Below are 16,993 nucleotides of genomic sequence, written 5' to 3' on the forward strand. Positions count from 1 at the left end.
TTGTATTGTCAGCGCGAGCAATCGAACCAGCGACCTTCCAGTCCAATGTCCGTAACTTTCTACCCATAGTCCAATTATTCTGCCACCGCCTTTCCCGGCCCAACTGGACTTAATAATTATGCTAAGCTAAGCAAACACTGTTTATTCGATTCCTTGGGATGGTTTTAAGTTTGATTTATGTTGCTGTGATATTTTGATTAAAAGTTATTTGAAAGTTAATGTTAGTTATTCTCTTCAGTCTTTCCTTGCATGCGTCTAGTAACTCTCTCTTATTTGGCACCAACACGGACAAACGCATATCTCTTCACCCATCCCTCTCTGACCCCCGCCACATGTCGTAAAACATTCCAAAAGGGGAGAGTCCATTATCTTCGGAGTGGCCATCCGCCATTTTGGAAGCACGCTCACTCACACAGACACATACACGCTTACTCACGTACATACCTTTAGGTAGTAAGTACACCGTTAGTATTTTGTATTTTTATACTTTTTTATATTCATTATAAATGTTTTTTATTAATGTTGCACAAGTGAATTTTGCCAACCTTTACATTGTCAAGAACTCTATTTCCTTCATCTTAGCTAACTATCAAAATGGTAATTTAGGTTATAGTTATTAATTTAATTGTTAAAAAAGCCCCTCCCACACTCATACACGACCAATCAGGAGTCAGTCTCAGCTGTCAATCATGACACTACTTATCATTGTGTCCATAAATTTAATACAACACTTTAATAAAAACATCAAATGAGACATAAATCTCATGCTAGATGATTACGGGAATCAGAAGTGGATCCTCATCAGAACACCAATGAACTCAATTCACCTCTTGTCATGAGAGCACTCGCCTGGTTTTAGGCATGTGACAAAACCGGTGTTTCAACAAGATAGAAAACAATTCCCGTAAGCCTAAGGAAGTGATGAATAAATATGTCAACAATGAAAAACAGAGTTTACGAGAAGAGGTTGGGAGTGATCCTTGTTTACACCGGCTGGATGACATTCTTTTATTTTGTACTTTTGCAGACACGCAAACTGTTGGTTGAGAGAGAGAATTGTACTGTCGCAACTGGGGTTGTCAGTATCCTGCACTCAGCAATCTATACCGAAATTGATGTTTTGATCAAAAACTAAATGCTCAAGGGAAGATAGAGGGAAGAGAAGTGAAGGTAGTGCAGCTCCACCTAGAGGGACTTGTAGTTGATGCTCGGACAGTAAAATAATCACATTCCAATCAACCAATAACAAACAAAGGCTCTGCCTCTGTAACCAGACTCAGACTCAGAATCCTGGCAGGGGCTTGAAGCTGCCGCTTTATACATTTAGCCCCTCCCACTGGGCTTAGATACCAAATTAAACAATATTATGGGCAAAACCAGTGCATGGAAAGAAAACAACTGGTAAAACCGCTGAATAGTGTGTGTGTGTGTGTGTGTCTGTGTGTATGTATGTGTTCTCCTGTACAGATATATTTGTGAAGCCCAGTTGGTGACATTTTGACCCTCAAGTAAGACAATGTGAAATATTTTCCAGATGAGAGATAACAAGAGAGAACCAGTTGTTCCAGTGCATCAAATGCTTTCGGTTCTGATTGTCTAGTATAAATAGCAGAGCTGACACAAGCAGCCGCGCACTCTCCTGTAACACCATGTCAGGTACGTTTTAGTTTACATATTGGAAACTTAGTTTAATGATTTAATTGATCTGATTTGAATGTCTGATAATAACTGTGGTTCTGAAACTAGAGAAATGTATTTCTCTTCCAGGTTCTGAGGCACAAGGGATTCAAGGAAGACAAGGAGAAGTCAGACCATGTCGGCAGTGAACACGGAAGAAGGAGCGCTTACAGGTAAATTCCTATGAATACTTACATGTATAATTTAGTGCAATATCTGTTTATCTATGATAAGAGGACAGAAAGCTCTGGGGTCTCATTTATAACCGTTGCGTGCGCACAAAGCGGGGCCTGAAAGGTGCGTACGCCACTTCTGACGCAAACGCAGAGATTTATAAAAACAAACTTGACGGGGAAATTAGCTTATTTCCACGCAAACTCTGACTCATGCGTACGAACGTACGAACGTTTTGCAGACGGGAAAGTGGCGACGCAGACGTGAGGTGGTGAACTGAAGCAGATTATTGATCCAATTCATCATTTACATTAAAAACATCTTAGTTTTGCTCGCGCCACATATCTGCTCCATACGAACCTTTTAATTAAAAAATATATAAAACAACTTACAGCAAATTATGTTCAGATTCCATTTAACCTCGGAGTTACGGAGCCGAGTTGTTAATAGGTTTTAATGATATCTTCTAACACTGTGAGTGTCGTCTGTGTGTCGGTTGTGTGTTTTTCACACGCGCTGTGTGTCCGCCTACTGGCGTCTGAGCTGCTGGTTTATTCCCATCATTTCCATCAAGAACAAGTTGGTTTATGTACCAAACTAAATGTCAGGTATGAAGATGCACATATTTCGGTGTGTCGATAACAATCAAAGCCCCGTTGGAACAAATGAGTGGATTCAGAATGTGAAACGCTGGAGTGCTTTCACTTTGAAACGTGTTCTTGAAGTGATGTGAATACGTTTGTGTCATAAACAGATACACATGTTGGTTCACAGCAGATTAAACAGAGAAAATGATCTTTCCGCTGAGTTTTTATGTTTTTCTGATGAATTTATGTCTCAAACAAATGGTTGCATCACTTTCTGTATGCCTTTTCAAAATAAAAGCATTTCAGCGTTTCTGTTAGTGAAATCCGTTCCCTTGTTTAAAAAGATTTTTTTATTGTGAAATATTTGCAAGTGCAGAAGAAGCACGGCTTCGTACTGTGTAGTACAAGTATTTATTTGAGTACTAGGGACTTCTTTCATACAAAGCAATAATCATATATGTGTTCATATTCAAATCAAAGCCTATATGTAAAAACATTGTGCTGCAGTAGCAGCTCCTCTGCAGAACATGATGTAGAACTGAGAAGCTACATACTGTGCATTGTAAATACGAATAGATATTAATTTGAATATTGGGCATTGAATAGAAAAAGTTGCATAACGGCCTCTCTTTGTGTATATTTATTTATAGTACTTTCAGCCTTTAACACAAATTGCAAAAAATAATAATAAATATGACCCTAAGTGGATTTCTTGGAAGGTATCAGGGTGGTAGATCTCTGTGATCTTGGATTCGAAAAGGTTGGTCACCACTGCTCTAAATAAATAAATACTGCCTTGACACTGGTGCGTGATGTGTGCAGGTGAATAGAAGGAAGAGGAGGAAGCGAGGGTTCAGCGATGTCTGATCAGCTTATATAGATTCCATTGATCTGTGAACCTTGTGCTGAAATGAGTCCAGTACCACACAGATCCAAACCATCCCAGTACAAACACGAGCATATAATAATAATTCTGTTAAATTTTATAGATTGAAGACACCTCAGTCTCTGAATTTAATAATCCTGCATTTTTGGGTGATCAAATTCTGAGAGTGTGTTTTTCTTTACTCCACCTTTGAATTGGATCTATTTTTTACTTCAGGCTTAGTTCTTTCTCTCGTCTTCACTCTCACACATTGTGTTATCCACAGCAGCAGCAGTAGCAGAGTATCAGTGTATTTTCTTTATTAGTGACATCACTGCTGTCCCATAAAGTCGCTCTTCACCTCAATAACAAACACCTCGATGTCAGTGTCAGAAAGTTTCGCTTCCTCTTCTCATCGCTTGATGCCGTGACTCAGTCAGGACTCACGGTGGAAACCCATTGGTCAGCAGCAAAATGTAATAATCATGTCGTGCTTTGCATTGACCATTTATGGTGTAAAGTGGGCGTGTGCAGGGCGGATTTGGAGGCAGATCCACGTATGAACGTTTCAAGGTGGACTGTTATTTATAAAACGAACATTGCGTTCAGGTGTGCGTGTGCACGGTTCTATAAATCGTACATTTATTTTGTGTATTCCATTTCTGGCTTTGTTGCGCACATACACTTTTAGTATTAATCCCACACACAGTTTTATAAATGAGACCCCAGGGCCTTTAGAATCACATGAATCTCCATAAATAATTAAATAAATATATAAGCAGAGGAAATGATCAGGAGTTAAATTCCATAGCTCGCTGTACATTCCAACAAATGCTAAACAGGAACAGCAACTTACTGTTGTAGAAACATACACAGCTCCAATCAATTACATCACACCCAAGATATTTTGGCCTCAGTTTTTCACAATGGGAGGAAGTGGAAACATGTTGTCTATCTTTTCATAAAGTCCACTGTCCCCACAAAAACAATTTTCAGTACAGGTCGCAGATTAAGGCAGTACAGGTTGACTTTCATAACAGGCTCAGTGGGTGCACGTCACACAGAATCTTGTTCCATTCATACAATACAGGACTTCATTAAGAAAATGACGAAAGTCACACTACGATAGATAGTTCAATAACAAATATTTTTGTAGTTACGTACTGAACTTAATTTGACGGATAAGACTAGCAACAGGTTCAAATAAACACAATTTGAACCTGTGGCCTCAAGTCAGACAATTAATCTTTGAAATGGACAAAGTGATTTTTGATTTTCACCTCTAGTTGGTAACCAAAATCAATTCAATTCTAAAACATCTTGGCCACAAACTAATCCAAAGATCTACTATGTTTGAGTTTGTAGAATAACTATATACAGTTACAATTGTTCTGTGAAACTTACGAGTTAATATGTATATTTCTCCAGATTTTGACGCACAGAGGAATTAAGGGAAGGCTTTGACCATGTCTACAAGAGACATAGAACGTGAAGAGCATGCAGGTAACTCATTCAACCTTTATTTGCGTATGGACACAGAGAGCTTACAAAGCAATATGTTGAGATCTGTATGCTTGTTGCATGAATGGGCACAAAGCTGTAGCTACCAAATTATACTGAATTCTGTCCTCCAGCAGAAGACGTTAAAAACTTCGGTTAATTCTACTAACTAGACGACGAGCAGGATGTTGAACCAGTGTATCAAAACAGGTCTTACGGTGGTAGTAACAATATGTGGTTGGACTATAAGCCGCTGGCCCACGTCCACTAACACCAGACTCTGGCTTGCTCTATCAGATTGAGGAGAACCTCTCTGTCCCTGTTCCCCCTCACAGACAAAAGCTTTCCTTTGAACTGCGTTTGAAATTTCTGATGTCAAGCCATTGGCAGCAGTTCTCTTTGTGTCTGTTGTTGCTGCAAGGCATGTGAGTACCTAGTCAGCCAGGATGAGGATAGCATAGTGGGCAGGATCGTTCAGCCACTGCCGTAGGGTGAGGGAAAGACGTCATAGGTTGCTCAAAGCAGGAAGGTAATCCTGCTAGCTTCCATTCCCCACAGGTCCTTCCAGCTTATCTGTCTTTTCTCTATGATTTCCCATCTCATCCACTGCCCCTGTCTTGCTTGAGTGACAGCCTTCACACATCTTGCTGCCTCTTCCTGATGCCAGATTTCCAAGACTACCAGTTGTCACCGCTCTGAAGGAGTTACCTTGTTCCACAGGGGACTACTCTGACCTAGGCCCAAACCTCCTCTTCCCTGTTTAATGTGACCCACAATGTCAGTGTGCTAGAGTGCTGCTCTTACCTGTTGGGTTGCTTCTTTTGGTTTCCATTTCCGTCCCGTTGTCAATGATCCAACAGCCCGTACATATTTGTCTCTGGACTCTGAGAGAGTCTCCATCCTTGGATCCTAGCATTTCACTGCCAGCGACTGCTTAATGTTATTGTTGTGCATTTTACAATAAAAAATCTTGAAATCTTGAAATCTTGAAATCTTGGTGAATTTAAACTCCTCTAAAAGACCTGAGAGAGGCAGCTCGAGGAGGACATGTCCCTTCAGGCAGTTGTTGCTAAGACATCTTGGGATTCCAAAATGTAACAATGAATAGTTTTGGTTTCATGTGAATGAAGTCTTTGCTCCCAAATGTTATTCACAAGAAAGATTTACATTATGTTACACTGCAAAATAACACATACCCAAACAACCAAACAAACATATACAACCCAGTAGTTGGTGCCAGTCATGAATTTCTAAAATGTATGTTTTCTTTCTCTTTGACAGCCCTGGTGAACTTTCTCGTCAAACTTGGACTGAAGGACTTTTATCCCAACAGGCTCAATATACGGTGTCTCTTTGAGATCAACAAAAACAGTATTGTGGAAACATCAGTTTTATCACTGAAGGAAATACCATGGTGTTTCCTCAGAAAACTGTTCAAAATAAACGCAGAATGCAGGAGCTCAGTACAATCATCAATCAGGTCAGAGGAAAACATTGAGGAAGGCAATGAACTCTGTGATGAAGACCTTGACAGTGATGATGACTCTAGAGATGATAAGGTTAACCCCCTCGACCTCATAGTCGCTCTCTTCCATTGCGCTGACAGCATCCTGCAGCAGGAAATGGCCCTCAAGATGTCAATGTGCCAGTTTTCTCTTCCACTGCTGTTGCCCCGCGGCCACAAGAGTCAGTGTACCCTGATGCTGTGGGCTCTGAGGGACATCGTCAAAGAATGGTGTCCACATGATATGTCTGAATCAAGAGGGTTTGTTGAAGAGAACATTGTCCAAGCAAATATACCATTCTTCTCCTTTGTGAGGCTGAAGAACAGCAGTTTATCCAAGTCCCAGTTTTTGAATCATGTCCTCAGCAGTGGACAACAGAACTGCAACCTCTTCATACACAGAGATGTGAAAGGGGGGGCAGTCAAAAGAGAAATTGCAGATGGGCTTGTTGAGGTTTGCTGGTACCTTCCCTGCGGTAAGGAAAGTTTAGATGTTTTTCCAGGGCCAGTAGCCTTCGCAGATTTGCGAGGGGACATTAGTGAATCACTCACACAATTCAACTTTCTCTTTCAAGTATCAACAGCTACCTTTGTGTTTCTGGACAGCGTTGAAGAAAGTGAGCACAAGATTCTATCTTCTCTTCAAGATGTGAAATCCAAACTCTTCTTAGTCATCAATCGAAAGGGAGGGAATGCCAGTGAGGAGATGAGGTCTGTGAAGAGATTGGTGGATGAATTAGGTTTACCAAAGAACAGAGTGAGGGTCAAAGACAAGAGTTCAAACGTGGCAGAGTTCTCAGAGAAACTTTGTGAGGTCATCAAGGCATCCCTGTCAGATGTGAAAGACACAATGAGCATTGTAGATATGGTTGGAAAAGCTGTTGAACTTGGTCTGTCTGTGGACGAAAGCAAAACTGAATCACAGAGAAAAGCAGCTGAGGAGATCATGGGCGGCATTGGAGTGCGAAGTATACCAGACTATAAAAAACTAAATCTGAGTTTGCAAGGAGCGAACTGGAAAAGGTTGTCAAAGTTAGAAAAGGAAGAGTGTAGACTGAAGATATCTGCTGATTCTGGCCCTGAAGAATATAAATGTCAACTACAGGAAGAAAAAAGACAAATCAGACAGAAGCAACAAAATTCTGACGCCTCCAGAGGAATGAAGAGTTTCATCAAGTGCTTATCTGAAAGTGACAAAGAAAAAAGAGATGTTTTCCTGAAGTGGATGAAACTGAAGTTTAATACACATTCACGAGAAAAACTCTCTGTGTTACGTAACGAATTCAAAGAGCAATGCAAGAAGAAAGACGTCAAACTCATAGCAGAGTTAGACCAAGCTTTGGTGGACAGCTCTTTAGGAACCGAGCATTACATGAGAGAGATGGGACTGATCTACGAGTTCTCAACCAGCAGCTCAACAACAGCTGAAATATCCCAGCTCCCTGGTTTGGCAGCTGAAATGCTGTTGGATGGATATCAATCAATCAATCAATCAATCAAATTTTATTTGTATAGCCCATATTCACAAATTACAATTCATCTCATAGGGCTTTAACAGGGTGTGGCATCCTCTGTCCTTAACCCTCAGCAAGAGTAAGGAAAAACTACTAAAAACCCTTTTAACAGGGTAAAAATATGTAGAAACCTCAGAGAGAGCCACATGAGAGGGATCCCTCTCCCAGGACGGACAGAAGTGCAATAGATGCCACGTGCAGGAAAACATCATCAAGATTAAAGTCTTCAAGATTAAAGATTAAAGTCTCTAGCAGCATTTGATGAGGGTAGACTTCCCGAAGGACAACCCCAACATGACATGCCAAGCAGTCCCGCTGCAAGCACAGTCCATGGTCAGCAACCATCCAGACCACGATCCACCATCCAGACCAGACGCCACTCCAGTCCTCAGTCACCGTCCACCGCCGCCCACCAGGACCCATCACAAGCCACCACCACGGTCCTGGTCCACCGCCCGTGCCCAATGCCAACGCGACACAGGGTCCGCCACCAGCACCACGATCAGCCCAGAATCCGCCACAATGGATCCACCACCGCGACCCCTGGTGTACGATCCACAAACCGCAATCCATGGTGCGGCCACAGAGGCCCTGGATCTGCGGGTGATAAAGCAAAGGGATTCCGGGGAAGGGGGATAGGGATGGAGAAGAGGAAGGAGAAGCTGGAAAGAGAAGCTCCGTGTGTCATGTGTCATAAAATAGAACAAGTAATGTTCTGGCGCACTAATTAGCTCTAACTATAAGCTTTATCAAAAAGGAAGGTTTTGAGTCTACTCTTAAATGAAAAGATGGTATCTGCCTCCCGAACTGAAAGTGGTAGATTATTCCACAGCCGAGGGGCTTGATGGCTAAAAGCTCTGGCTCCTACTCTTTTTTTAGAGAATTTAGGGACGACAAGTAGGCTTGAATTCTGGGAGCGGAGTGCTCTAGCGGGTTTATAAGGTACTAACAGCTCTTTAAGGTAAAAAGGCGCCATATTATTAAGGGCCTTGAAGGTGAGGAGGAGAATTTTAAATTCTATTCTAGATTTAACTGGAAGCCAGTGTAGCGACGCTAATACTGGAGAAATGTGCTCTCTTCTCTTTGTTCTCGTCAGGACACGTGCTGCGGCATTTTGGACAAGCTGTAGAGTCTTTAACGACTTACTGCTGGAGCCAGATAATAATGAATTACAATAGTCCAGTCTCGATGTAACAAAGGCGTGGACTAGTTTTTCTGCATCTTTTTGGGAAAGGACATGTCTAATTTTGGAAATATTACGTAAGTGGAAAAAAGCACTATCAATATCCTTTAGAGCTTTTGGACGGAGATGCCTCCAACGTCCCAGAGAGATGGGTGACAGACGTCCTGATGGAGCTTCACAAGAAGGTTGGACAGAGGAGCAGACTGTTGGTACTGACTGTGTTGGGTGTTCAGAACACCGGTAAGTCAACGCTCCTCAACACCATGTTTGGTGTGCAGTTTCCTGTCAGCAGCGGCAGATGCACAAGAGGAGCTTTCATGCTCTTCCTCAAAGTTGGAGAAGATTTGAAAAGCGAGTTAAACTGTGATTTTATTGTCCTCATTGACACAGAGGGTCTTAAGGCTCCTGAACTGGCACAACTAGAGGACAGTTACGAGCACGACAACCAGCTAGCAACCTTTGTCATTGGCTTGAGTGATGCCACCATCATCAACATCGCAATGGAAAACTCAGCAGAAATGAAAGATGTCCTGCAAATTGCAATGCACGCATTCTTGAGGATGAAAGAAATTGGAAAAAAGCCAGCTTGTCATTTTGTTCACCAGAATGTTTCATCAGTTTCAGCTCATGACAAGAACATGACAGAAAGAAAACATCTCCTGGACCAACTCAATGAAATGACTCAAATCGCAGCTCAAATGGAAAAGAAACCTTCTATCAAAGAGTTCACGGATGTGCTGGACTATGACATGGACAAGAACAACTGGAACATCCCAGGACTCTGGCATGGAACTCCACCAATGGCACCAGTGAACACAGGTTACAGTGAAGATGTAGCAGATTTCAAGAAAAACCTTTTGCAAACAGTGAAGAAGGACCCGGGCAATGAAGTGTCGCAGATCCCAGAGTTTCTGGAATGGATGAAGAGTCTCTGGCAGGCAGTGAAATATGAGAAATTCATCTTTAGTTTCAGAAACACTCTTGTGGCTCAAGCCTATAACAACTTGTGCAAAGAGTTCAGTCAGTGGGAATGGGAGTTCAGAAAAGAGATTCTGACCTGGCAAACACAAGCAGAGGTAGACATCTTGAATGCTGACAATGAATCTGAGGTAGAAACTTGGAACAGATTAGTTAGAGAAAAAAAATCTGAGGTGTCAGACAAAATAACAGATCAACAAACAAAAATGACTGGAAAAATCGACGACTACTACAAGATGAAAGGAAAAGAAGTTAATCTGATAGAGAAATACAGGGTGGACTTTTTAAACAGTGTCAGAGGCCTTGCAGATGAAATCAAACGTTCTGTGTGGGCAAAACTGGATGACATCCATGAACAAAAACTAAGTTTAAAAAAGGTTCAGGACATTCAGAGAGGATACAGAGGTGTGATTGAACAGAAGGTCATGAAGCTTCTGGGTGACTGTGAGGCGTCAACTCTGACTGAGGAACAGCTGACACAAGAGTTTGAAAAGATGTGGGCTGAAGCCACTGGAAACGTGTCCGGCCTGAGAGAGCGAGACATTGCAGCATGCGTCCTGAAGCAGCTGAGAAAAGACTTCTGTAATAGAAACGTCAATGAGGCTTTGAAGAAAGTAACAGACCTAAAGGAAATGGGGACAGGTCCATCTAAAACTAGACATGATCACGTAGACACTGGTCTGCTGGGGGAATATCTGTGGCAAGGAGATTTGCAGAGTTTTGCGGACAGAATCATTGAATCTTCTACAAGGTTTGTACGTGATAAAGTAAAGACCGATGGAATTACCAGGACTCATTCACAAAGGATCTTCTTGTACAAATTGATGAATCCCTTAAACCAGGTTACAAACATCACAAATCAAATACACAGTTTGAGATTGACCTGAAACTTCACATCTGTGGCATTGCTTCAAGGGAATTTGTCAAACTGCACAAAAGATTCTTGTCAGATAATAATCCTCACACTCAGCTGGAAAAGTACAAGACTCAGTACCTGTCAGATTTTCTTGCTTTATACAAAAAGCAAGATGACTGCCAACGCAAAGCCAAAGATTTTGTCCAGTCTTGTATCAAACCGGCTGTGAAACAGTTCATCAGTGGATCTCTGGGAGTAAACATTGTGGATGACATTCTTACAAGTTCCAGTTCAGCAGAGTATAGTTCGCGCACATTCTTCCAGTACAACATTCAGAAAGAGTTGCTGCAACAAGAAGATTTCAAGAGTTTTGTCAGTTACATTGATAACTATGAAATATATGTTAAGTATTGGATATTTCAGCGCATCCTGCAAAAGATGTCAGAGGACAAGACTTTGTGCAAACTGAAGAACAACAATCTACAAGTCATTGACAAAAAAATATCAGAAGCGATAGATCAGGCAGTTATAGGAGAGGATGGTGCTCCGCTGCCAGATAACAAGGAAAGCATCACAAAGCTAATCAGCAACATGCGCAAACATCTGATCAAAGACATCTCACTTTCAGTGGAGGCTGAAAAAACCACCTTGTTTCAAATCCAAAGCTCCTGTCATTCATTCATCAAGTGTCTCAAGATCTAAATGAAGGAGTTGAAGAACCAACTGAAAGAGGAGTTCTCAAAGTCTGATGACATCACTGAGACTCTGAACAAGCTTCCAATCAAACCACAGGATCAGCTTTTCAAGAGAGTGTTTGGTTGTGGACGACAGTGTCCATTTTGTAAGGCTCCCTGTGAGGCCGGTGGCACAGAACACAAGATGCATCATGCAGCCATTCATCGGCCACAAGGTCTTGGCAATTTCAAGTATGAGTCAAGTGAGAAGCTGGTTGATTCACTGTGTACAACTGAAGTGCAGGGTGATCGTTCATTCAGAAACGCAGACACCAAAGGGGAGTGGCTTCCTTACAAGGACTACAACAAGTACTACCCAGACTGGATCATTCCTCCAGACCCCACCCCAGAGGCATCTGACTACTGGAAGTACGTCCTGGTGAAATACAATGACAGATTTGCTGAAACATATAAAGCCGAACCAGCTGATGTCCCAGAGGCCTGGAGGAGACTCACAAAGGAACAAGCTCTGACGGGTTTGAGAGACGCCTTCAACATGAAGTGAACAAAGTACAACTGAACACATCAGGTAATTCAGTCCAATTGAATATGAAGCAATAGATTCACATTCAATTGGATGAAATATTATCTTTACTCAACAATTTTTTGACATAGACTCTTGAAAATGTCCAGACTTTGTTTATAGGTTTGTTTTCTTACAGTATCACATCTTACATTAGAAACGTCATCAACACGCCCACTCACTCTCTGTGAATGTTCTGGACATGTTCCTGCTGTGTTCTCACTTTCTCTATGTTCTCACTTACAGCCTCTCCAGAAAGTCTCAGGAACATGTCTGGAGCTCCGTGCAGGTCTGAAAGAAAATTCAGAGAACTACAAGTCTCCAGTCTCATTCAGCTTCAGGAAAAAGTACTATTTTGGGGGGAAACTGTGCAAGAGATTACTGTTTGGCTTGTTTTTGTTTGTTTTACTCTTGTGTATCTTTTTGTTTAATGTGACTAAACCACCAATTTCTTTCAGTGATAATGAAGAAAGAACAACAGAGTTAGTTTGGACCTCTGTGCATTTTATTTTCTTTACGACTCTTTGTTGATTTATTTTTTGGTAGTTTTTTTACTGTGTCAATAGTCACTCGCCCTCCAGCGATAAAATAAATAAAAGAGAAATGTCCAAATAAATGTATATAAGTATATTTTTTATCCTTTTTGTTTCCGTATGTTTGTGTATATGATGAATTATCTTTTATATTACTTCACATAGTTCAGGGTAGAGAAACAGTGTCTTGATGTGGATGATTAAGTTATGAATGTATTATCTCCATGTATGTAATAACTATAAAGAAAACAATGGTGATGTACAATATACTAAGACCATGTGATGAAATATTCAGTAATAAACTGATATTATATTGTTATTCACATATTGTTAAGGATTAACTTTTGATTCATATTCTTCTGATTAAAATGTATCCAAATGTTCCATTATTTACATGCTCCGTTCTAAATGACAAGTGCAGTACCAAGGATGATGATGATGATGATGGTGTCAGTTTTTATTTTTGGTTCTTTTTTGCTGATGTTTAGATTTCGACTAAATAAGCGAATGACATTTGATAATGTGACAAATTTACAAGTTTCAATAAATGATTAGTCAGTTGATTCAGTTTGTGTTTGACTTTTTCTGATCACAAATGTTTTTTTGCTGATGGTTGCATAATGAGTAGAGATATTATGTAAAAGACCATTTGAAATAAAATAATAATATTATAAACAATGTTTTCAAATAAAGAAAATAGCTGTAAACAACATTTGAATCATAAATTATCGAATTATACCATGAGAACCATTTTGGTTAGCTTTTTGCATTCAGACCTTATCCACTGTTGATGGAACATGGTGGGACACACAGGAAACTCTGCAGCAACACATCACTCACCTGCTACTTGAGGTTAAACAGCCACAAGGGGGCACCCAAAGCACATCCCCAATTTATCCAATCAGCACAGGCCAAAGGGAAACAAGATGAACACACACACACACACACACACACACACACACACACACACACACACACACACACACACACACACACACACACACACACACACACACACACACACACACACACACACACACACACACACAACTTGCCTGGAGTGTGACAATGTGTGTTCTTAATTCTGTATTGTACATGTGATCTCCTTTAGTTTCTTTATCTTATCGAGGGATCCCAGGGAAACATCATTTCATTCTGCCTGCACTGCTGTTGTATGTCTGGCAAAATGACAATAAAGTCTGATTTGATTGGATTTGATTTGATGGGAGGAGCCTGGTTTCAGTTCAGAGTCAAATCCCAGTTCAGAGAAATGGAGGCTGGAAGTAGTGATGCTCAGGTTGCTGTGGTAACCCTGGTAAAGGTGTGTTACTGCACTCAGCTCCACTTTACTGTAACTGGCTGGTTCCAACCATTTCTGACTCTGTCATGTTGGTGATGAAGAGCAGGAGGCTTGTTCCTCAATTTATTATCTGATGGGAGCAGAATATGGACTGTATAAATATACTGTATATATGTATTTTATATATGTACTGTGTATATTACTGTATATATGTACTGTGTATACAGTACAAGGGAGGGCACCTTTGAGCGAAGGATACACACATGTCATATAGAATCATAAAAAAAAGTATCTACCTGGAGAGTTACTTGTATTTATTATATTATATTATATAGTACAGGTGTGTGTCTGTAATGTTGTGTTCTGTGTCCTGTGTTGATACTTCAGAATTATTGAATTCTGTCACTTTTATAGTTTGTGTTCAGAGTGAAGATAGAAAACTTTGTGTTCATCCTACCTGGTTTATCTGCACTGAAGATGTTATACTCAATGTTTTTCATTAATTTAAAAATAATTTTCTTTATTACTGTTCACCTGATTGTTTTAATGGACATCTATGAGTGTGTGTAATGTGGTGCAGCTTCTTAGAGCTGTTGGGCCGAGGTGAAAACTTTGTATTTCCAGTTTTGGTTGAATGTCATGAGAGGAAGTAAAAAACAAAGATGTAAGAAATGAAGGAAAGAAAAAGATGATTCCTGTGACTTGCTCTGCACTTACTTCACTGAAAGGTAAAATCTAAATGTGCAACGTAGATTCAGTAAGAAAGATAAAAGGAGATGAACAATAACTTCCTCTCAGGACGATGACAGCACAAAACTCAAAATCCTACTGAGATTAAATACATTTAATTACCGCCTACAACTGAGCTGCATCACTTGTCAGGCGGTGCATCCAGAAGAGCTGCATTCCTCAGCTTCACTCCTCCCCCTGGCTGCAGTGTGTCGGCAGGTGGAGGGTTCAGGTCCCAGCTCAAATCAACAGAGGAGTGTTTCATCTCCTCTTTAACTGCCCTGTCACACATTTGGAAGGAACAGAGTTGAACTGAAGGACATGTTTTCACCGCTGATTTGTTTGTGGACAAATCTCATTTGATGATTGAGGCCTGAGTCAGATCCCATGTACAATGGACACACGACCAGAAGCCACAGGTACACCCCTGAGTTACTGTACATTTCTCTTTACGAGACATACTAAACACTACATGTGAAATTTGATAACCCTTATCAAACCTGTCAAGTCTGGAGCAAGTTGGACAACAATCATTTAAGTTACAACAACTTACCAGTTCCATGTCGAAGCGTCAAAGTTCACTGTGCCACCGCTGACATGCTGAAAAAGTCGATAGCAATCACAGACCCAATCTGAGATCTGATTATTCTACACAAAGAACTTGTTCAAGTGCAACGTCTGATAAAATTAAACTATAAAAAATACCATTCACCCAGAGATCCTGTAGGTTCAGGATCTCACTTCAACAGTCTCTGTGCAGCAGCAGACACACAACAGAGCAGCAGAGTTGTATTAGTGACCGTTAAGTAAACAACACAAAACTCTGACAAGTGTTTCTCAACAAATCATTTAGAGAAACAGGAATTTGTTACACAGCTCTATACATAAGTACAAAAGATAATGACACTCATGTTTTACAGGAGGATGTTGAAGTATTGATATAGGCATCAATTTGTAACGTTTATATGGAAGGGATATGTTTATCAGTGGAACAGAAGGGAATACTGTGGCCTCTGACTGATTTCAGACAAGATACCAGTAGGTTGAAAAAAATGGAAATGTTTTCATATCTGTTCAGATTTTCTGTATTTTGATTATTGTAGGAAACAAAGTTAATATTCATCCATTGTTTGTCATTGCTTGTTTTTCGGCTCCAGTTATTGTTCATAATAACCGGAATTGGGGGTCAAGTATTAATAAAAGTCACAAAATGCACCTTGGACTCATGGATCCTTTTTGAACGCAGTCAGGAGTTTACGTCCAAGTGAAGGTTCGGACCCCAAAGCAGACAAGGAGTGGTTTGTAGATGGATAAAGAGCAGAGTTTATTTAGCTGGCGAGGAAAAGGAAGGCAGGAGTAGCAGGGTGCAGGCTGGCTTGTAGATCCTGTCAACGTGGAGGATGAAGAGCCGAGTGACGAGACACACGAGGGTCCTGGGTGAAGAAGGTAACAAGGTTAGCTTACATCCAAAAGACAAAGTCGAGAGTTTCCTGCTCATCACTTGCTACCATATTGGACGGAATAATCTGGCGTTGAAGTGATGAGACGCCCAGGCTTAAATGGAGGAGGATGATTAGGAGGATTAGATGCAGGTGTGCCTTGTCCTGCTGCAGCCACCAGCCAGCCAAACCCCCTGCCACACACAACACACAGGGGAACACAGAAGGGAAGGGGAAGAACACAGCCACAAACTACTAGAGATGAGCCGGATACTCGGCTGAAACGAGTATCCGGTACGGATAAAGCACTTTTGCCGAGCACGAGTATTATACGAGTAATACGAGTCAATATCTGTGCTCGGACTGAATGAAAATCCTCACACAGCGTCACAGCGCTCCTCCCCTTCACACACCGCTCTGCTCACTCACTCAAAGAACAGCTCTCTGTCTCTCAGTCACTCAGGTTCGCGGGTCTTTTCCGTTAACGTTTAGGGTTTCTTCAGCTTGAAGTTTGTTTTTGTTTCAGTTTGTACTTACTTATTAACCAGTAGAGTTCTGTTAAACGTGGGTTCGTTCAGACGTGGTGCTGGTAGAAAGCGACTCGCGTTGCGTCTCTGCCTGTCGGAGAATTTTTTTTTTAAACAGTTTTTTTTTTTTTACTTTACGCATTGAGTGTCTGACTACTCTCTAGCGTCTGGCTACTCTCTCTCTCTCTCTCTCTCTACCCCTCTCTCTCTCTGTCTCTCTCTTACTCACTCACACTCACACACAAACACACAGTGTGGAAATAAATTTAAAAAAAATTAAAATAAAAAAATCATAAAAAAATTTCAAAGTTAAAAAAGAAAGTTATGTTCAGTATGAAAACACTTGTTATTACATTTCACTTTACATTTC

At 40.9% G+C, this 16,993-nt stretch overlaps 3 protein-coding genes across 8 annotated transcripts in view; all 3 read left to right on the forward strand.

The window, feature by feature from the left end:
* Nucleotides 1-16,993, forward strand: part of LOC128445028 (up-regulator of cell proliferation-like) — a 173,432-nt gene that overhangs the window by 143,789 nt on the left and 12,650 nt on the right. The gene's annotated exons all lie outside the window — the stretch shown is intronic.
* The window catches only part of LOC128444984 (up-regulator of cell proliferation-like), a 75,280-nt gene that overhangs the window by 1,588 nt on the left and 56,699 nt on the right, over nt 1-16,993 (forward strand). For 4 of the 5 annotated variants that reach the window (XM_053427720.1, XM_053427757.1, XM_053427736.1 and 1 more), the window contains exon 2: nt 1,765-1,850. In XM_053427720.1, the coding sequence (XP_053283695.1) occupies nt 1,814-1,850 (37 nt within the window). In that variant the 5' untranslated portion in view covers nt 1,765-1,813. The remainder of the gene's footprint in view (nt 1-1,764; nt 1,851-16,993) is intronic. The other variant, XM_053427729.1, reaches the window with a different exon arrangement.
* Nucleotides 11,406-13,072, forward strand: LOC128445500 (interferon-induced very large GTPase 1-like). The gene is made up of 2 exons (XM_053428232.1): nt 11,406-12,101; nt 12,342-13,072. The coding sequence occupies exon 1, from the start codon at nt 11,541-11,543 to the stop codon at nt 12,075-12,077; it is 537 nt and encodes a 178-aa protein (XP_053284207.1). The 5' UTR covers nt 11,406-11,540; the 3' UTR covers nt 12,078-12,101; nt 12,342-13,072.

The sequence above is a fragment of the Pleuronectes platessa genome, chromosome 1, assembly GCF_947347685.1.
Source record: "Pleuronectes platessa chromosome 1, fPlePla1.1, whole genome shotgun sequence".
NCBI lineage: Eukaryota > Metazoa > Chordata > Actinopteri > Pleuronectiformes > Pleuronectidae > Pleuronectes > Pleuronectes platessa.

Bases quoted from the DNA above. Each gene is read 5' to 3' on its own strand.
- LOC128445500 (XM_053428232.1), top strand. From the start codon at position 11,541: ATGAAGGAGTTGAAGAACCAACTGAAAGAGGAGTTCTCAAAGTCTGAT.